The sequence below is a fragment of the Solanum dulcamara genome, chromosome 3, assembly GCF_947179165.1.
Source record: "Solanum dulcamara chromosome 3, daSolDulc1.2, whole genome shotgun sequence".
NCBI classification, from domain to species: domain Eukaryota; kingdom Viridiplantae; phylum Streptophyta; class Magnoliopsida; order Solanales; family Solanaceae; genus Solanum; species Solanum dulcamara.
Genome location: NC_077239.1, coordinates 79,124,083 through 79,146,617, shown reverse-complemented (window position 1 = coordinate 79,146,617; position 22,535 = coordinate 79,124,083). Strand labels below are relative to the sequence as shown.

Below are 22,535 nucleotides of genomic sequence, written 5' to 3'. Positions count from 1 at the left end.
GAATCCTTATTAACTAGGACTCTAGGTGATAGTTAATTTATTTTTTTTTAAAAAGTTTTAGATATACTCTCCCTTTTGATTTATTTCCATAATAACAATAACCTTCCTTATATTTTGAAAAATATGACCAATAGCAAACGCAAAATTTTGTGCAAGTAATATTGGCTTATTGACACGACTCAATATATATTTGGGACGGTACGTGGGAGTTTTAGGACTATACTTCCAATTAATCCCATATCAAATGGTTATGTTGTATTACACTCACCTTTCATATTTTATTCTGTTTGTTTGTAAATAATAATACTTCCAATTGAAAGAAACTAATAATAAAAGAAATTTTTGGAGGGAGATCTATGAAGTTTGCTGATCCAACTTCACTTGCAAAATTATGTTAAGTGGGCAATCACCTTTATTATCGGTTGTATTGGTATCTGTTGCCGTATTTATTTTATATCTTGCTATTATATTTTTTCTTTTTACAATCTTACGTCATATATTTTTTCTTTGAATCGAGGATTTTTCAAAAATAATCTCTATATCTTACAAAAGTAAGAGTAAGGTCTGTCTTATATCATATTTAGATCTCACTTATGAAATTATATTGAATATCTTATTGTTATTGTTGCGGAATCACATTTCTACTCAAGAAGGTGTAGTTGATTATGTAACATGGTGCTAGTGTGAACAAAATACAAAGAAATCAAATGCAATTTTCATGATCTAAGTTGTGTTTAAAAAAAAACAAAAGATATAAAAATACTATTTTAGAAATTATAGAATAAAGTTCCATGACACCATTGATTGACATAATTTGACAATTTTCATGTTTAATTTAATCAACCTGCCACCCTATAGATCATGTTTTATTAAGGACAATAATATACATGGTGACAACTAATTCCCATCACCCATGTGATCCTTCCATTTTGAAATTTATCACTACAATAAGTAGCTACACAAAAATCAACTAAAACTCCAACTTTCTCAAACTTTTTCTCTCAAAAAAAAATGGCAAGAAAATTTGGAATTTTCTTCACAATCTTTTGCATTCTCTTAACTTCATGTCTTGCAGATTGGAACATTTTGAATGAGCACAAAACCAAGAGTGGTCTCAAAATTAGCCTCAAGAATTATTGTGAGAGTTGGAGAATGAATGTTGAGTTGCATAACATTAGAGACTATGTTGTTGTCCCTCAAGAATGTGTTGCATATATTGGAAAATACATGACTTCTACACAATACAAAGTGGATTCTGAAAGAACAATTGATGAATGTATACTTCATCTTAGTACTAATTGTATTTTGGAAAATGATGAGAAAGATGCTTGGATTTTTGACATTGATGACACTCTTCTTTCCTCTGTTCCTTACTACAAGAAAAATGGTTTTGGGTAAGTTTTGTTTCTCATTTCTCATTTCATGAATTAACTTTTGGAGTTGAGTAATTAGATTTAAGATAGATATGTCCTTTCTCTTTGCTAGTAAGATGATCATAAGCTTTTAGTCATCTATCTTGCTACATACTCCTTTTGCAAAAGGTTCATTTCTTATCATGGTATCAGAGTCAGGTTCATCCAAATTTCTAGTTTACCTGATGTTGAGTCCCATATTAAGTTGTCCACTATCAAGTTGGCAGAACATGGTGAGTCCGGGGTTGGGGAATGTTGAGTTTGTCCCAAATTGATTGTGGGATGGGTATCTAGTGTCCTTATATGATATTGGATAATCTCCACATCATGAACTAGCTTTTAGAATTGAGTTAGGCTCGATATTCATTGGTTGTTGCTAATGTATTTTTTTCTTTTTTCTTTGGTGGAACAGGGGAAATAAGCCAAATGAAACATCTTTGGAGGATTGGATGAGCCAAGGGAAAGGAACAGCATTGGATCATTCTTTGAAGTTGTTCAATCATCTTAAAGGTCTAGGAGTTCAAATATTTCTTGTTTCTTCAAGAAAAGAACATCTTAGATCTGCCACTGTTGACAATCTTGTCCATGTTGGTTTCTATGGGTGGAATAGCCTTATACTAAGGTTTGAATTTTTTAATTAATTTATTTGGTTTATGTTTATACATTATGTTAAGGATTGGTACTTATTTTTGCTGTTGAATATTTTTAGAGATCAAGAAGATGAATGCAAGAATGCTCAAAGATTTAAGTCAGAGATAAGAAGTAAACTTATAAGCAAAGGCTATAGAATTGTGGGCATTATTGGAGACCAATGGAGCAGCATTGAGGGTCTTCCAAGTGCAAAAAGATCATTCAAACTTCCAAATCCAATGTACTATGTTGCTTGATATGGATCCAATTTGTTCCTTTCACTTGTGAATTTGTCAAGTTTTTGTGAGGGAAACAAACATGATGTCTTGGATGTTATATGTTGTTATTTTTGTGATGTGGATTATTGTTGGAAATAATTTTGTGAAGAAACTTGATGGTTTGGTTGATTTCACACTAAATATTGGAGAATTGCAAAGTCGATCCATCCATATTTTTTATGGCAATTATTGGAGTAAGCAATTATCAACTACTGCCCAACCTAAAGTTGCATGTGCACATTTAAGAATTGAAATAGACAAAAATAAAGATGAATCATCTCTTTTATAGATTTGACTTATGTACTAATGGTATAGAGATGCTTCACATTTTCAGAATAATACATCCAATTTATCGTAATCGATTGGTTAACATGTTGGTTAATTGTATTCTGAAATAAGTTAGCCAATGTTACAAATAATACCAATTCATACTCTGACATACAATTTACTAGTAGTTGATTGCAAACTTATTTGATGTGCAAAAACCATTTTAACTATCAAGGTAACGTTTAATGATATTAATAGGTTGTTTGGCCGAGCTTCTGAAAAAACATACAGATGATAAAGATGTAAGATACTCTAAACGTTGAGACGGAAAACTGTTTAAACATGTATGCCAAAATACAAGATTCAAGGCTAGACTTTTACATCTTATATCAAAACACTAGCATTTATAATTCTAAGTGATCCTATTCTTGCTTAGCATTGTCACCTCCCATTTGTTCCTTGGCACAATAGTCAAACAAACTCCCATCGAAGCATCGCCTTATAGCCTCTTTCGATAAGAACCCATCTTCATCTCGAGCAAGAAGATACAAAAGTCCCCACTCCATTTTTGTAGCAATCCTTCAAATTAAACCAAAATATCAAAATGGTTAAAACAACTATGATGAGCCCATTTAGCTTGGCTCGAATTTAAGAAGCGTTTAAAAACTTGTGCACCAAGTGCTAGAGCTAAATAAGCAGTTACGTGTTTGACTAACATACCAACCAAAAAAATCATATGTTTCTCTTCTGGCTTGAGTCATATCCCACAATTCTCCAAGAGTAAGCTTATCAGGCATTGTGCGAACGTACTTGCTAAAGATGTTCTCAAAGTGCACTGGCAAAAACCTAAGGAACAATAAAACCACACACTGAGCTCAAGTTCAGGAAGGTTGCAATACGAGGACTTCAAAATGAGTAGTACATATACTTGCCTGCCTTCTCTGTCATACGTCCCCGAACCACTTCCATGTTTTCCCTTGTGTATATTATGAATGTATATGGGAAGGAACGAAGAAGGAGACCATCCCTGCAATTAACATTTTACAAAGCACTATTACAACAACCTACATAGTATAATCCTGGAGATGGTATAGTATACGGAGACTGAGGTAGAGAAGCACAATGCACTATTAACCGCTTGACTAAAAAAAAACACTAGCAGAACAGGGAAATAACCGGTCCTGCTGTTTGATCTCCTACAACTCTGCCTCCATTAAAATATGTTAGTGTGAACATTTTAACATTTTATTAAATTGCAATTTTAGCAATTGTCCATTGATGACATTTAATGTCATCTTTATTATTCTTTCTTTAGTGCATAAAAATGTCTTTCATTATCATCTTTATTTAGTGCAAGACTAAATCATTCCATTATGTATTTTTAATCTAATTATCACTAATAAGTGGTGCACTAAATCATATTATTATGTATTTTTAATCTAATTATCACTAATAAGTGGTGCACTAAATCATAATGGTGCACTAAATCATAATGGTACACTAAATGATGATAATGATGACATTCTATTATTTTTTTCATCTTTATATGATTTTTTCTCCTATAAATAGAGAGATCTTCTTTGTTTTGAAAGGAAGATAAGAGAAGAAAAAATTGAGAGAGTTAAGTTTATATAAAAAAGAGAGTTCTTATTAGTTGAAGGGAGGTGTTCTTTGTGTAGAGCTTTAAACTCAACTCTTGTCCAGAGTTTGTTGAGTTACATTTTTGTGATAAGACTGTTGTATCCTGGAGGGGACAAGTCAAGAGGACTACTGCTGGACCAGTGAAACGATTTACTGCAGTGGGCTTGAATCTCCTTAAAGAGAGCGAAATATCCGCGCCTCAGCCAAGAAGTGAAGTTAATTTCTTCATTTTATTTTTCAATTGTAATTTGTAATCTTATAATTTCTCCATTAAAATACATAATTGCTAAAGCCTTTACAAATGAGTAAACAAATTGATGATGAACGCATCAAATTGAGGTAAATCCGAATGAACCAAAAAGTGTGCACAAAAATCAAATGTATGTCAGTTACTCTGCTTCAACTTACCGGAAGAGTAGGATAGCTCAAAGCAGCATTGATCATAATAGCCGTTATGAATGACCCAATCATGTTGAAACCAATTTGACGAAGTCCTGTTGTAAATGGACGAAAAATCAGACATGAGCAATGTACTAGCTAATGTTTCTTGAATATAGATGAGAAGTTATAACATTAAAATTTCCTCATTATGTTATAAATCCACAAGAGTTATGGACTAGCACGATAATTTACCTGAGTATGTTTCCCATGGATAAATAATGCCATTATCGTCCTGGTCAAAGAAGGCTGCATGCTGCTGAAGAACACTCATGCCATTGTGACTCTGCCCAGGAGTTCCGTTGGGATGCTCCATATCCGGAGCAACCAATCCCCTAGCCATATCTGAATATTTTGTAACAAGCCCATACTTGAACAATTATTCTTAAAAGTTTAAAGTCTCCGATTAAAATTTGGATTTAGGCCACTTATATTAATCGTACAACAACATATATTACAAAAAGTAAAAAGAATGATACAAAACATACAAGGCTTAGGAATAGAAGTTTCCAAGTCAGTTCTAACTTTGCGCTGAGTAGTGATTGGGGCAAGAGGGGCCTCTGCTGTCAATGCTGGATTCCTCTGATCCACTATTCCACCTGCGCCTGTTATTCTTGTTTCTGCCATATCTCTCACTCTTCTACTACTTCAAGAAACATGTACCCAAATATAGAAAAGTAGTGAAATAATTGGTGGCAAGCAATAAGAGGAAGAGGATGGAGCCTCTGTAAAGATTACAAGTGGCACTTCATGCGTCAGTGGCTCCCCAAAGTTTTTAGTGCTGCTAACGACACATATCAGTCAAAAAAATATGATCCGTTTAGTTCTCTTCAAAGTTGAATGGAGTAATTTATTTATCTCCTCACGAAATAATAACATATTCAATTTAATTTTATAATTATTAGTGTCTGGAAAGGATATTTTGTACTCGACTTTACGCCTTATCTTTTGTAAAATAAAAAAATTGTTTTCGATAGATCATAATATAGTACTCGAAGCAAATAAAGCAAACATATAATTAATAAAATTGAAGAATTAGATAAAAGAGAGTAATAATAACAATACTAATAAAGAAAACTAGATAACGCTCAACTATCTACTTACATTCTACCCTATTCCTTGATCTCCATGCTTCACTCCAGGTCGAACTCACTTCCATTTACAATTACCAAATTCCACTGTTAGTCCTCTTATCTAAGTTTATGTCCTTGGTACACTACACGTGTATCATTTCTTCTCTTATCAACTCTCTCCAATATTTCTTCAACCAACCTCCACCTCTCCTCATATAAACAATAGCCAATCTCTTACACTTCCCTCACTGGGACACATGTGTATCTCCTATTCACATGTTTGGATCATCTTAGTCTCGTTTTCTTCATCTTGTTTACTATACAAATCATTTTTACTTTGTCTTGAATATCTTTATTTCTAGTTCTATCTCTCTTAGTAGGCCCACACATTCGTTTCAACATCCTTACTTTCACACAAAAACCGATTATGAGCCTTAAAATTATGGGCAAATTACCTTTTTACACAACTTCCCCTAATATATTTACTTTTACTCCCATATACACAAAAAAATTTCCAAATTCCCTCCTTTTCCTTTCTCTCTCTAAAAGTCACTGATACATCCGCCCTATCCCTCTTTTCTTGCCCTAATTTGCTCCTTCAAGTGTTAATCAGGTTCCAAATAAGGTAATGTATCAATCTTTCCTTATATGAAACTTTAATTCATCCTCATTCAATATGATTTCTCCTAAAATTTGTATATTTTGATTTCTTCTGAAAATCTTTGATAAATCTTCTAATTTTTTATCATTTGCTTTCTTCTGTAAATCTATCTATTTGTGTTTCTCATACTTTAGCTTATACATATGGATTCCGTTCATGGTCTCAAACAGTCCACCAAAAATCAACGAATTCTTGTTTCTCCCGGGTCTGATTCGTCTTGGGAAGGTTACGACGAAGTTAGATCAAAACATCGTAACGATCCAGCAGTGATGAATAAGCTACGAGAGAATTTGAAGTCAAAAGCTACAGTTAAACATGCACCCAATGAAATAGTCAAAAAAATTGAAGGGGTTACAACACGCCCTAATCTCCCAAAGGTATGTGTTCAATTAAGTTTTTTTGTTTTAGAATGCATTTTTTGTGAAGGTTTTAATGTTTCTGATACATATCATTTATGTATCAGATACATAATATCTTTTTAAAAGGAAATCTTTTTGGAGGTTTTTTATTTCCGATACTTCAAGTTTAAGTGTCTGTTGTTTTAATTTTTAATGATTCTGATACATATACATTTATGTATCAGATACATATTATCTTTTTCAAATGTATTTTTTATGGAGATTTTATATTTCTGATACATCATTATTAAGTTTTAGTTTCTGTTGTTTTAATTTTTAATGACTCTGATACATATATATTTATGTATCAGATACATAATGTATTTTTCAAATGTAAATATTTGAGATTTACTATTTCATGTTTTAGTCTCAGCTTATGTTATTTCAATTTTAATGAATCTGATACATCTGCATTTATGTATCAGATACGTAATGTATGTTTCATATGAAATTTTTTGAGAATTACTAATTCTGATTCATCATCTTTAAGCCTCAGTATTTGTTATTTCAAGTTTTAATGATTCTGATACATATATATTTATGTATCAGATACATAATGTATTTTTCAAATGCAATTTTTTTTGGGATTTACTATTTCTGATATACCATGTGTAAGTGTCATTTTTTGATGTTTCAAATTTTAATGATTCTGATACATATACATGTATGTATCAGAATATAATATATAATTGTTTCTGATACATCTTCTGTATGTATCAGAATCTCATCTTATGCATCAGATATCTTAATGCATATGATACATCGTATCCATGTATAGAGTTCAAGTTGTATTTAACTATTTTCATGTCAATGCAGGGAATGAAATACGTCATCAAGAAGATCCCGTCACACCCATTGAGATTCGGAACGGCATATAGGGCTAATTTTCTTGATGATTTTGAATCATCAATAGGTGAAGAAGGTATAAAGTTATTTAGGCAATCTATATTTGGTCACTACTTAGATATGCCAAACTGCAACTTTCAAGGGCAAATCATCAAATGCCTCTTACTTCTTGAGGTAGACCAAAAAACAAAGAAGAACTGCACATTCGTCATGTGCAGGGTAATATACTGCGATTTACAATAAATGATTTTGCTATCATTACTGGTTTGCGATGCACCGGTAATATGAATGACTTCAAGTATTCTGATGATCAAGCAAGTAGATTATTGTCTTTATATTTTCCTGGTGCCAAAAATGGGGTCAACAAAGCTCGTTTCGTTGAGCGTTTTCTGGTTGGAGGATGGAAAACAAACGAAGATGCCGTTCAGATGGCCATTCTCTATTTCATCCATACTTTTGTTTTTTCTCAACTAGGTGATGCACCTATATCAGTTGATGATTTCAAGATGGTAGAAGATGGTAGTTATGAGCAATATCCATGGGGGAAATTAGCATATTCAAAATTGATAAAAGGAATGCGTCAGGAGTTTTCAAATGCCAAACAAATGTATCGTCTAGGCGGCATGCCATACGCTCTGAATGTTTGGATATATGAATGTGCATCTCAAGTTCCCTCTGAAATTGCTGTAAGAGTGGGTAATAAAATTCCCAGAATTCTTAACTGGCGTGTTGTCGCCGTGAAGCCAAAATTTGAGACATTCATGTCTACCATCTTCAGTGAGGTACATGCTTTGAATATTATTCGTTTATGCACTGATTCATTATACATAAAATCTAAGATACATTATATATCCATGACCTTGATACAGTATAATTTGATTCATAAAGTGGATGTATCAGCTCATATATTTATGTATCAGGATATAAATGTATCAAGATATAATGTATCTTATACATATACTTTATATAACCTTTCTGATACATATAATGGTATGTATCATAAAGGTATTTACAGCTCATGAAAACTCATTTATCAGTATTTACAACTCATGAAAACTCTATCTTATGTATCAAATTATAATGTATCTAGAATTACATCTCATGATACATCTGCATGTATGTATCAGATAATGTTGTTTTTCTATCAATTTAGCATGTATGAAGGAGTAATGTTTCTGATACATCATGTCTATGTATCAGAATTAACATGTATCAATTATTCAATTTTTTTGCAGTATCCATGCTCCAACATTGTCCAATCTCAACATGAAATGGAATCTATTGTCGTTCATGACAGCCAACAGAAACCTGAAGATTCAACATCGGCTGCCAAGGTCAATTTCAGAAAACCTCATGAAGTCACTGGATTTGAGGACTTCTCAACAACACCACCCACTGAATTTTTAAAGAGATCCAGGGATGTCGCTGAGACATCTTCTCCACCTCCTTCCAAGAGAATGAAGACTTCCCCTGCTAAAAAGCCAATTCAAGTAGAAACAGCCAACATGCACAAGGATTTCATACCACCAAATGAATCAGAAAATCTTGTTTCTCCTGACAATGAACCGGGGGCAAAGTCACCAAAGGAATCAGAAAAGCCTGTTTCTCCTGACAATGTACCAGGGGCGAAGTCAGCTTTAGGAGGTGAATCTTCCGGTCATTCAGATCGAATTATTCATATGCAATTCAAAGCATTGAAAAAGTCCATAAAGAAGTCTCTAAAGAGATACGTAAGTTATTACTTTAAGATGTATCACGTACAATATACTTTTAATTAGGTGATACATTCTGATTTTTCATATACATGTATCAAGGTTGACCGGAAGTTCAAGCGTTTGGAGAACAAAATGGATTCAAATCACATTGATCTTTTGAAAGCCATCGACAGTATGGCGAACCGAATGACTGGCACATCATCTCAAGTTAAAAAAGATGATTTTGATCAATCATTCCATGTGGTTGAACAACAAGAAGCACCTACTGGATTGGAGGTGCACAATTTTGCAAATAAATCTGACCCACCCCAAAAAAATGACAAATCTAATGTCCAGGAAGATATTAAGGTACATACATCATGTAATATTTGATATTTATGCTTTTAAACTTCTGAATAATTTTCATTGTCATGTATCAATTGTAAATGTTATTATGTTTTCAGGGACCTGAACCATCCACCATGATAAATCAGGTGGACAACATATCGGAACAAAGCATTTTAGCAGATGTTCCTGAATTATTTGATCAGCAAGTTTATTCTGATACATTAAAGGTAATGTATCAGAAACAAATTGATGAATAATTTGATTATGTATATATATTTTGTATAAGCTCTACCTCTTTAAATATATATATATCTAGACATTTAGTACATATATATCATAAGTAAATGTTATTATGTTTCCAGGAAGATGAACCATCCGTCAAGGATGTATCAGCACACCAAATGGAACCACAAAGAGCAGATACTGATCAGCTTATTGCTGATTCTGATACATTACAGGTAATGTATCAGATTCTTTATTGAGATAAAATCAACATTATTAATTTTTTTAATGACGTTATACATTACGTGTAGAACACTGTAAAGAAAGATGGAAGAGTAGCTGATGATAAATCTGCCAAAGTAGAAGAGCAAGTCGAGGAGATTGAAAAAGAAAAAATCAAACCAAGCACATCAGAATCCAATACTTCAGCACCATTTTCGTCAGAAACTCTGGATGTGATAGATGCTCTAATATACGGACTTCCATTACCAGCCATGCCATTGACAGCTGTTAGTCATGAGCAAGTTCAGGATGAATGTCTATTACGCGATAGCCAGCTACCAACCACTCTTCCATCAAAAGCTAATGTATTGTCTGACGATGCGAAGACACCATCTCGAAGAAGCAGGATTCCTTCGAAGATCTTACAGTCGCCGTATCTTTCAAACTTTGGGTCGAGTGAAAAGGGAAAGGAAAATTTGTCAGATGTTACGCATCAGACACACCCTTTTGAAGGTTTTGGTATATGCTATCAACCCCCTTCCGAGCTTGTCACAGAATACTCTGAATGGATAGATAAAGGACTTCTAAAATCACATGGCAACAAGTAAGTATGACATATTCAACTTATACCCATACAAGTCGTGTATTATATTTGTTATGTTATTAAACTACAAGTTTCCATTCAGGAATTCGAAGGAGGATCATTACAGATCTAAGTGCTCTTCATTCGGCTTTGAAAGAATGGACTTTGTTGTGGCATTTCCTAAAGATAAGAACTGGTTCTACCTAATGTCACAGCCGGACAGATGCTGGAACGATGAGGTAAAAATTTCATCATAAATAATATGATACAACTCATACTAACTACCTGATACATACATATTAATGTATCTGATACATAGATAGATAAATGTATCTGATACATACATAATCTGATATGTGATGCTAGTTGTTATATAACTAATACTTTCTTAAAATGTGCAGCACATCGATGTAATATTTTACTACCTTCGGAAGAAATCGAAGATGCAGTTGAGCAATCATTATCGATACACAACGACAAATTGCATTTTCAAAAATTACATCGAATATGCACACACACGCTACTATCACCTTCCACCTAACATTTCTACACAAGAAGATATGGCAAGGTCCACTGTTACAGCTCATCAAGAGAGATCCGTGAAGAACATAATAAGAGGTTTCTCAATACCAGCCGGTTTGCCCTGGCATTTGGTAGATGAGGTATACATTCCAGTAAACTGCGACATGGATTTTCATTGGGTTCTTGCGGTAGTTGTGTTGAAAGAGAGGTTGATACGTGTGTATGATTCATCGCCTAGACGAAGAAGTAGCAACCCTTTCCAAGAGATCCAAAAGATAGCAGCAATGCTACCAACATACCTGCAAGACAGTGGTTTCTTTGACAACAACGAACGTACTGATTGGTCGTCTCTTGATTCATACAAGGACAAATCAACCGGTAATATGCTTGAACCACATCACCCATTAGCAGTTGAGTATGTTGAAGGAATTGCGCAACAGGGAAGTGGCAGCTTGTGAGTATTAACATCGGCTATGTATACCTAAATCATTCATATGTCAATTTTACTTTTTTTAAATTCCTGTATTCCTTTATTTGCAGGGATTGTGGAGTTTTCCTGGCCATGTTTGCTGAATATCTTAGTGATGGAATTTTTATTCCAAGTACCGGACTAAACGCTGAATTCTTCCGTTCAAGATATGCCGCACTCTTATGGAGATATGGTTGTCAGAAGGCCATGGATGGTTATGTTAGCGATAACGACGATCCAAAAAAACCAAGGAGAGACATATCTCCAAACCAAGGAGAACTGATTGATGTTCAATAAATTTTTTTTGATAGTACACATTTTAGGTGATTCTGATTCTTCCAATGTATCTGATACATAAACTGTAATGTATCAGATTTAGTATATTTTAATATTTCCATACCTCAGATTTACTATGTTTTCTCTGGTGTCAAAATGGAATATAAATTCAAAGTTTATGTTTTATACTCTACTGTATCAAACTTGTATCGAGTATAATATTCATAAGTGTCACATTTTGTGAATTCTGATACATGAATCAAGTTTTTTTTATTATGATACATAATGCACATGTATCAGATTCTCATTTCTCAATATTTAATGATTCTGATACATTAATTTTTTTGCATAAGAATTCTGTCTCAAGATTTAAAGTATATGATACATCTTGCTTATGTATCAGATTTGCATTTATCAAGATTTACTGCATATGATAATCTACAACCTATATCAAATAGGATCTTATGTATCACCAACAACTTTTGTGTAATTATGGTTGTCGAAAAGACAAGAATGTTTATGTTTGGGAAAATAACGATCCAAAAAATAAACCATGTGAGATTTGTCATTAATCCAAGTCATGGCGAACCGATGGAAGTCCTGTATTTTATTTTAAAAAAATTGTAGCAATAAAATGTTCTAATCTTGATACATAAAAAAATTGTCACTAAAAGATTTTTATATGTATGTCACGTGTCAAATTCAAATATAAAATATAATAATAGATGTTATTTTATGATTCAATTAGAATGTACACCGAGATACCACAAATATCATATCTATTTAGGAATGAAATTACAAGTCTTTCTGTTGTGGCCTTCGTGGCCACAACGTCCACAAGAATTTGTGCTATTTGTTATTTTCTCACTAGCAAACTTTTTTCTCCCTTTCTTTGGTCTTCCTGGCATCCTTTTGTATATTGGCGGCAAGACAATTTCTTCCAAAATTTCCTTCGGAGCAGTCCAGTCTTTCTTATCTGGCATTGGAACCATTGGTAATTCATAAGTATTTGCCAACGCCTCTGGTTTGTAGTAATCAGAACAATATGGGTGCAGGTCAGTAATGTTCTTGCTCTTCAACACTGCAATTGCATGTGGACATGGTATCTCGTCTAGTTGAAATCTACCACAAGTGCATGTTTTTCTCTCTAGACACACAATGTATCTTATACCTAATTCGTAAACAGAATAAAGATACTCTGATGAAGCAACAACCTGCAGGAATTATATTTCAAATTTATGTATCAGTATTGCTTCCTCACATACACAACTATGTATCAGAACTTATGTTAAAGGGTAATAATTATCACAGGATATACATATCAGGTGAATCAACAATCAGCAAGAAATAAATTTCACATATATGTATCAGAAAGTACGTATCAATTACAGAAATGATGTATCAGAACTGATGTATCAGTATGTATTTTAAACATGTTATGTTTATATGTGTCAGTACTTATGTATCAACTACACATTTGATGTATCCGAATTGATATATCAGTGTATAATGAACACAGGCTTTACTTGAATGACGAAGCAACAAACTGATATAAATAAACTTCACATATATCTAATAGTACTTATGTATCATCTACACTAATAATGTATCTACACTGATGTATCAGTATATATTTAGAACAATTTATGCATAACTGATTAATCATCATCCTGAAGGAAAATAATCTTTACATATATGTATCAGAACTTATGTATCAAATATAGAACTTATGTATCATAATTGAAGTTTCATTATTTAATTAGCACATGTTATACATAACTGATGAATCATCAGCCACCAAGAAATAAATAACACTTATATGTATCATAAAGTATGATTCAATTACAGAAATGATGTATTAGAACGGATGTATCAATATATATGTATCAGAAAGTATGTATCAGAAAGTATCTATCATGTATCTACACTGATGTATCAGTATATATGCGTCAGAAAGTATGTATCGTGTACCTTCATTCTCGAACACTTGATCGTGTTTGAAACTAGGATATCTTCAAATTTTCTACCCAAAGTATGTTTTGTATAAGATGCTATTTCTCGATTTTTGCAGTTCCAAGAACCAAATAACATTCTCGTTTGCTCCAAAAAGTCAATTATAGGCAGCTCTCGTGCTTCAACAAGACATCCATTGATACATTCTGCGATGTTAGAAGTCATCATTCTACCCCTGTTGACAGTGGCATGAACCCTTGACCACTTTTCGTATCCTGCATTTTTTAAATATTGTGCCACCCGTTGATCGATTCTTTCAACTTTGGCCATTAATTTATCGACTTCATCTTTTCGGTATGCCTTGGCCATTGAATAGAAGATGTCACTTAGTACAGCTTTGCTCCTTCTGTATTTAGTACACACATTTTTCCATATATGCCATATGCATGCAAAATGAGGAACATTGGGAAATACCATGCTTACACTCTTGATTATGCTTTCATTCCTATCTGATACAACACACATATTGTCCCTCTCTCCAAATGCATTCTTGAAATTCTGAAAAATCCACGTCCATGATGAATCATTTTCCGTATCAACAATACCATACGCCAACGGCAATATGCAACCTAATAAATCAATAATAGCGATACAATAGTTATTAGAATTCATCAGAATCACAACAAACGTGAAAAATGAGATGACATACTATTATTCAATAAGACACAGTATAAGAAAGTAATACCTGCCCCATCAAGTGTGCTAGCTGATACAAACGTCCCTTTATAAGGTCCATCAAGATGTGCACCGTCAACAACAACTACTGGTCGACAAAACTGAAACCCCCTCATCAAGGGCCTTAACGCTATGAACAAATACATGAATTCATCAGTTGATGACTTGTGCATACTTATGTACGAATTTGGATATACGGTTTTTAGAATATGTATATATACAGGCAGCTGTCTATATCCATCAGCAGGTTTTCCCCTTAACATCTGCAAAGCATGCTCTTTTGAACGCCATGCCTGTTGATAGGTAATATCAATTCCATACGCTGATTTAATATCCTCTCGTATATCATTAGGGGTGACAATTCTCTTATGATTAACCAATTTAGGGGCTGTGAATGCACTAACAAAAGCCTTTGTAGCATGAACTTTGTTGAAAATCCTATCTCTCAGTGCACATGAATGTTCACTATTGAAATATCTAACTTTGAATATATCCGTTTTTTTCCAACATGAAGCTTTCATTCTCCAACAACATCCTTCTGAAAGGCATACTATCACATAACTGCATTTGTATTAAAAAAATGACATGTATCATATCAATATTTTTTCATTTATAATATGAACAAATACAGTGACATACTGATAGGAAGTGTGTCAACCCATGTACTTGATACATGCTTCTTTGTATGTATTGTTAAAAAAAAACATCTGATACATAGAGTATTATGAACCTGATACATACTGACAGCATTATTATCATTTTTTAACTGAGTTACAGGAATGTAGTTTTGATGTATCATGACATGAAAAATTATTTTATTTTAAGAATGTATCAGATACACACAGTAATATGTATCTGATACATACTGTTGGATACTATCCAACATCAAAATTTCCAAATGCAGAAATGGAGTTTTGATGTATCATGACATGAAAATTATTTTACTTTAAGAATGTATCAGATACACACAGTAATATGTATCTGATACATACTGTTGGATACTATCCAACATCAAAATTTCCAAATGCAGAAATGGAGTTTTGATGTATCATGACATGAAAAATTATTTTAATTTAAGAATGTATCAGATACACACAGTAATATGTATCTGATACATACTGTTGGATACTATCCAACATCAAAATTTCCAAATGCAGAAATGGAGTTTTGATGTATCATGACATGAAAAATTATTTTATTTTAAGAATGTATCAGATACACACAGTAATATGTATCTGATACATACTGTTGGATACTATCCAACATCAAAATTTCCAGATGCAGAAATGTAGTTTTGATGTATCATGACATGAAAAATCATTTTACTTTAAGAATGTATCAGATACACACATGTATATGTATCTGATACATACTGTTGGATACTAAACAACATCAAAATTTCCAGATGCAGAAATGTAGTTTTGATGTATCATGACATGAAAAATCATTTTACTTTAAGAATGTATCAGATACACACAGTAATATGTATCTGATACATACTGTTGGATACTAAACAACATCAAAATTTTCAAATGCAGAATATGCGCATACCTTTTACTGTCGGATCTTTTAACCTTGAAATTAAATTCATTATTGATTTTGTATTTGGCCATTACATCAACTAGAGTTGCTTTATCCTTATAGAATTGATTCTCCTTCACTTCCGCACCATTTGTATCATCTATGTAGTTCGTCAACTCCAATTCTGCTATATAACAACTTGCAACTTTACCAGATTCTTCTACACCAAAATTATGGAACTCATTCGCATTTGATTCGGCACAAACGATTGCTCCAGATGTACTGTCGAATGATTTTATCTCACATCTTTTTATATCAAAGCTTGATATGCACAGGGGATAATTCACGAAACCAGGCTCTTTCTTCTTCAACTCTACGTAAAGATTAACACCCATATCATTACGAATATATATTGGCGACGAGTTACCTTCAACTATGTATCGGATTTCAATTTCTTTCTCTGATTCATCCACACTCAATTCAGCAGCGATTGCTGCTTTTAAATTTGAGTAAGATACATTGTCACCGACAACGATTCCATCACTTTTGTATTGTTCATAAGTAATATCGGATTGCCAAACTCCAGAATGTCTCAGTAGTATCGGGATATTCATATCGATTAATTGATGAAATGCGAAGTTTGCTTTGAATTGATGCTCTGTTGTTTTTCTTGTACGATGCTCTGACTTTTGACTTCAAAATTCATCTACATAACTGTCGCCTTCTTTAATAGATTAGTAATTGATATAAAGAGCCAATTTTTTATCCATAAATAGCTGATGTGCATTAACTATTATATAGCTAAAGTTATGTATCAGATACATAACCTATGAATCAGCAAAAGTTGAAAAATAATTGAAATCAACTTCGGTATGATTTGATGCTCTGTTTTTTCCATTCGAGACGACGCTGTGTTTTTTGGCTTGAATCTTCATGGACATAACAATTGTTTTTTTTAACAATTGATGTATCATATACATAACTGATCTATCAGATACATAACCCAAACTGGAAAAAAAATGGAAACGAAGTTGGTTTGTTTTTATGCTCTGTTTTTTTTGGCTTAAATCTTCAACTGCACAACCGTTCTTTTTTTAACCAAATTAATCCCATTAATTAGATCAATAATTGATTTGATACCAATCATCCCTTATATTAAGATAATATCCATAAATAGATGATCTTCATTAATTACTGATTGGATAATTGATGTATCAGATACAAATCTAATGTATCAGAAAAGTTGAAAAAAAGGGGATATCGGGTAATTTTGATACAATGTGGGATGTATAGTAATTAAACTTTTCCATTATGGGATTTAGGTAAAGTTTACTAAAATTATTTAAGTTATTTTGACTTTGAAAGCTACATAAAAGAAGAGGATTGTTGGCCCATTCTATCACCAGCCATGGGCTTAAAACTTTGGAAGACTTTTAGCTACAAGGCCCACTAACATCAATCAACTGGGCCTGTATAAAATAAAACTCCATCGCCTTAACCTGTCCCCCTTCGTAATTCCTTTACGCCTCTCCGTCGTGAAAAAGCCACACAAAAGGAGAGGATTTGACGTGAAAACAATGGCCACCGAAGCACCGGTAGAGGCGACAGAGGTTCCGCCCGTCCCGGCGGCGGAGAAGCAACCGCATAAGCTAGAGAGGAAGTGGACATTCTGGTTCGATAACCAGTCTAAGCCAAAACAAGGCGCCGCTTGGGGAAGTTCTCTTCGAAAAGCTTATACTTTCGAAACTGTTGAGGAATTCTGGAGGTAAAATCCTCTTTTCCTACAATAGGAACGTTATATCTTCTAGATTCTTCAGGTTATGTTTATCAGATTTGTGCTCGTAAATTGGAAACCCTATCTAAGGCTCGTATCACAAATCCATATCGGTACTTTGGATGAAATGAATTTTTCGAATGAAACAGAACCTCTATTAGCACGGATTTGGATTTTTAATGTGATTTATTGATTGCGTTTGTGGAGTTTTGTTTTTCACCTGCTTAATTCATCAATAATTAAGATAGCTTTGATACTGCAACATGTATGTTGATCTAAGATTATATGCGATCTTCACTAAAGAGAGCGTGTTCTGGACATTCTTTCTGCTGATTACAGATTGAATTTGTGCTTTCTCTGCCAGATTTATGACACTGTCTCTATTTTGTGATGTTGAAAAAGTTTGCGCCTTTACAGAATTATATTAGTATCTCCGATGAAGTTCTATAACTAAAATTGTTCTTTGCAACTTCCGCCATTTTTGAGAAATCAAATTTACTTAGCAGTTTAAAGCATGTGATGATTTCTCTATGAAACCAACTTTTTAGATATTACTAATCTAATATTTTCTTCAACTATACTGTAGTTATACGTGAAATTGGCATGTTAAACTCACTGTCCATGCAAGCAGTGCACTATTAAACGAAATGGAGCACTTATTTATATTAAATTTCTTATATGCTGTATGGCTTGGTTTTGATTGATTAATGAGGTACTATGGTTTATAAAGAATAATAGGTGGGTAGAAGCTTATCTTGAATGTGGATTATTGTCTTTGCAGTCTATATGATCAGATATTCAAGCCCAGCAAGTTGACTGTTAATGCAGACTTTCATTTGTTCAAAGCTGGGATTGAGCCCAAATGGGAAGATCCTGAGTGTGCCAATGGTGGCAAGTGGACTGCTACGAGCAGCAGAAAGGCTAATCTTGAGACTATGTGGCTTGAAACTGTAATAATTCATTCTTTACCGTTTGGTTTCTGTTCAGTAGTATGTCATAGAAAGCACTGTATTGATTAGTTTTCTTGCTAAAGATGCTCATGTATTGTTTGTTGGATGTGCTTCTTTTGAACAGCTAATGGCATTGGTCGGTGAGCAATTTGACGAGTCAGAAGATATATGTGGGGTGGTTGCCAATGTGCGTAGGAGTCAGGATAAACTTTCCTTGTGGACTAAGACTGCCACCAATGAAGCAGCTCAGGTAGTTTTCTTATCTCTTGGTGTTGTATAGCTTCAGAACTGAAATCTGTGTTATTGTTCCATTATTTCCGAAATTTGATGTGAAATATTGTTTAAGACGGCCCATGATGATAGATCCTAAGTCTTGTTTCTCAAAACATTTGCTATTTCTCAATTAATATTATTTAAGAAAAGGATATACCGGAATACTTGAAACAGATACATTTGCAGGAATTTGATGGCTCTCCTCTTTCATTGTCAACTAATACGGTTTTGTACTGCGTTTATCCTTTTTCTTAATGCTGATATGACCTATCTCCACCTTTTTTTTTTGGTTAAGAGGAAAGGAAAAGTGATTCTATCTGAGCACCAAATTTGAGAACAAGAAAAAATGCCTTTCCCCATTCTGACCTATGAACGAAACACTAGGGTTGATTATTGGATATATAATTTAAATATTCAATCAGAAACATCACAAGCCGTAGTTGATCAGTGATTGATTATTCTTTTTCCTGTCATGGAAGTCCTTAATATTGCTCCACTTGTTCTTTAACCATAGCTGGCAGATATGATTTTTTTTTTTTTGCTTATTGTAGTGGTATCACCTTTCTCTACGGCATTTGTTCTTGTTATATGTCTCTGATATCTGTTCTTGCGTTAGGCAATCTGATAGAAGCACTTTGACTGGGGCACTTGTCCCTTGCACTGCTCTATGTATGTATATGCATCTAGATCTGCTTCATTTTCAACTTCTGCTTTGAGCTCTTCTGAAAACCCCTTAAAATGTGTCTTGAAATCTAAATTGCTGTGTGGTGATGTTCTATAGAGCATAATAAGGTTCAAAGGGTGTGAAGGTTGGAAAGGTGTGCCCGAGGAGGCTGTACTCATCAGTGACTTATCACTAATGTGGTTATTATAAAGAGTTAATGGCTGAAAACCCTTTTAAACTATCACCTTTTTGCAAGATTCATACCCATTGACAGTTGACATAGTGTCTGTTAACACTTAGAGGCCCATGAAGGGTGAAATAAGTCATCCGCGTGGCTTTTATAATTGTTAAAAACCTTCTAAACTAAAAACACCCCTGAACGTTTTCTTTTTTTTTGATGTTGGGTGGGACGGGATTTCAAATGGTTATGTGTAACCTCCTTTTTTTGGTCAATTCTTTCTATGATACACATACTTTTTTTGATAGGCCATTACCATCTTTTACCTCTAAAAAGAGAATCTTTATAAATTCTCAAGTCGAAGCATGAAGATTTAACCATAAGGCTATGGGTGATGTAGCCAAAGATTTTCTTTCGAAGCCCATACTTCCCATGTGAAACAACTATACACAACACCATCCGATGTACAAGAGTGAGATATGAGTTTTGTGAAAGGTAGGTTTTGATACCATGTCAAACAATTTGAGCATTCAACCTAAAACTCTTAGGGATCGTTTGGTTGGTAACTAGTTATCCCAGGATTGATTATCCTGGGATAAGTTATCCCAACTTTGTCAACCAAACAAGACACCAAATTATTATCCCGGGACTATTTTTTTATCCTTGGACTATTTATATTTATCCCTTACACCAAACGACCCCTTAGGTCATTGGTGGAGTAGCCCAAGATCAAAGAAATGAGTGGAGTAGCTCATATCCTTCATTAAACCCTTTGGATGCCCTCCCACTATCCACGTAAGAACTATATAACTCAACAGTGTCAGTTTTTAAAGATCATCTAACATTCGTGGGAGGAGCAATTTAGGACTTATATGAAGCAACTGCACTACTGTGGTGAAACCGGCATCATCTCATGATAGCAAACTGAGGAAGGAAACATTCTGATTGCTTAATTACAAGCATTGTGCTGTGATAGTTTGCTATACATTAGTTTTTCCTAAATTATTTTCTAGATGTGTCCAAATAGTCTATTGATACTAAACCCAAGATGGTATCATGTGTTTGTTTTGCCCAAGTTATACTTCTTCATCCTCAGTTTAGTTATCCTATGTACATGTTTAGCTTACATCATTGCAATACACAAGTTGCGCATTGAAATTCTTTTACATTGCTTAACTAGGGTTTTTCAGTCCTCTTTAGCAGATGATTCCCTCGTATTGTTCTGTAATCGTGTATGTTTGGCTGTTTTTGGCCCTGTAACATGTCTGCATATGACGATTTTCAGTCTGAATTGTTTTGCCTTCTGGCGTGACGTCACATTTGATGCTCCATGGTTTTACCTATCATATATAACTGGTTTGTTCTATGTTGTAGATGGGCATTGGTAGGAAGTGGAAGGAGATCATTGATGCCGAAAAGATATCATATAGTTTCCATGTAACTTCCCTATCACTTACAATTCTTGCAAATTCAATAGTCTTTTATCTTTCCTCTTGATTTTCGTTCTTTCTTAATCAACATTACTTTTGGTCGTTGCAGGATGATTCTAAAAGGGACAACAGGTCAGCTAAGAGCCGATATACTGTGTGAATTTCTTTATTGTGTGGGATTAACACCGCTCCCTAAGCTCTACCAATACTGAAATTGTACGATTAGCACTTTTTTGCATTTGTATACTGCAAATTTTGATCTTATTGAAATTTATTCGGACTCATGTATGTTTGGATGTATTGCGTTAAAGATTTTGTTCTGCTGTTTGTTATTTTTGTGGAAATCACTTCATATCTTAAGTAGACTATCTCTTTTACAAAAAAAAAACCTAGTCGATTGATTGAGTATTTTAATGTCTAGCAATTTGTTGTATTGAGGGAATGTTGCAAAATGAGCCTCTTTAGTGAGTGTATAATAGAATTTCGGAGGAACTTAGTAATAGGAGACTGCATCCTAATGTTACATAGAACTAGCAGACTCCCTAACACTTCAAATTTGTACTTGTGCAAAAAAAAAAAAAAACTAACTTGGAAATGAAATATAGCCAAAAGTACTTCTAAGTTACTAGCAAAGATTTGAAGCACTTTTCATACTTATAAAACAGTATCCATTGCGGTCTTCTCCAATTGGCATAATATATGCCCTCCAACAATGCGTTACTTAAACTATCATTAAGTTGAACAAGTAGACACACCGGTTAATTGTGTGAGATGTATTTGTCTTACATGTCAAATCGCATGAGATCTGACATATAAGATGTGTATGTATACTTGTTTAATTTTATGATAGTTTAAGTGTCTACTTGTTCACACCCAAAATTGGAGGCCATATGTGTCAGTTGTAGACACATTTATGTATTATGTCTCTCAAATATGATCATATTCTTTTGTATCCATATGAGAAAATTAAGAATAGTTTTATTAGTCAAAATCCTGATTTTCAATAATGATGGTGTTCACGTCAAATTTGCATGTTATTTCAATTGAACCTACTATTGTGTTTCTACCTACCTTTGT

General features: G+C 33.6%; 4 protein-coding genes and 1 pseudogene across 5 annotated transcripts; 3 read left to right on the top strand and 2 right to left on the bottom strand.

The window, feature by feature from the left end:
• The first annotated feature begins 910 nt into the window (after positions 1 to 910).
• LOC129881872 (acid phosphatase 1) lies at positions 911 to 2,522 on the top strand. The gene is made up of 3 exons (XM_055955984.1): positions 911 to 1,394; positions 1,825 to 2,034; positions 2,122 to 2,522. Exons 1-3 carry the CDS (start codon positions 1,012 to 1,014, stop codon positions 2,297 to 2,299), a joined length of 771 nt encoding a protein of 256 aa, XP_055811959.1. The 5' UTR covers positions 911 to 1,011; the 3' UTR covers positions 2,300 to 2,522.
• A 384-nt stretch (positions 2,523 to 2,906) lies between these two features.
• On the bottom strand, positions 2,907 to 5,323 carry LOC129881871 (peroxygenase-like). Of its 2 annotated transcripts, none has more exons than XM_055955982.1 (6): positions 5,155 to 5,323; positions 4,862 to 5,011; positions 4,637 to 4,722; positions 3,520 to 3,614; positions 3,308 to 3,433; positions 2,907 to 3,166 (listed from the first exon to the last, which is right to left on the bottom strand). In XM_055955982.1, exons 1-6 carry the CDS (start codon positions 5,291 to 5,293, stop codon positions 3,010 to 3,012), a joined length of 753 nt encoding a protein of 250 aa, XP_055811957.1. In that variant the 5' UTR covers positions 5,294 to 5,323; the 3' UTR covers positions 2,907 to 3,009. The 2 variants fall into 2 exon arrangements, with proteins under 2 accessions (XP_055811957.1, XP_055811958.1); XM_055955983.1 differs by having other exon boundaries at positions 3,312 to 3,433.
• A 2,306-nt stretch (positions 5,324 to 7,629) lies between these two features.
• LOC129883719 (uncharacterized) lies at positions 7,630 to 12,001 on the top strand (annotated as a pseudogene).
• Positions 12,002 to 12,759: 758 nt separating this feature from the next.
• LOC129883718 (uncharacterized) lies at positions 12,760 to 15,205 on the bottom strand. The gene is made up of 3 exons (XM_055958328.1): positions 14,679 to 15,205; positions 13,952 to 14,562; positions 12,760 to 13,194 (listed from the first exon to the last, which is right to left on the bottom strand). Exons 1-3 carry the CDS (start codon positions 15,187 to 15,189, stop codon positions 12,760 to 12,762), a joined length of 1,557 nt encoding a protein of 518 aa, XP_055814303.1. The 5' UTR covers positions 15,190 to 15,205.
• Positions 15,206 to 17,687: 2,482 nt separating this feature from the next.
• Positions 17,688 to 21,790, top strand: LOC129883180 (eukaryotic translation initiation factor). The gene is made up of 5 exons (XM_055957781.1): positions 17,688 to 17,954; positions 18,745 to 18,913; positions 19,038 to 19,163; positions 21,403 to 21,465; positions 21,568 to 21,790. Exons 1-5 carry the CDS (start codon positions 17,767 to 17,769, stop codon positions 21,616 to 21,618), a joined length of 597 nt encoding a protein of 198 aa, XP_055813756.1. The 5' UTR covers positions 17,688 to 17,766; the 3' UTR covers positions 21,619 to 21,790.
• The last annotated feature ends 745 nt before the right edge of the window (positions 21,791 to 22,535 follow it).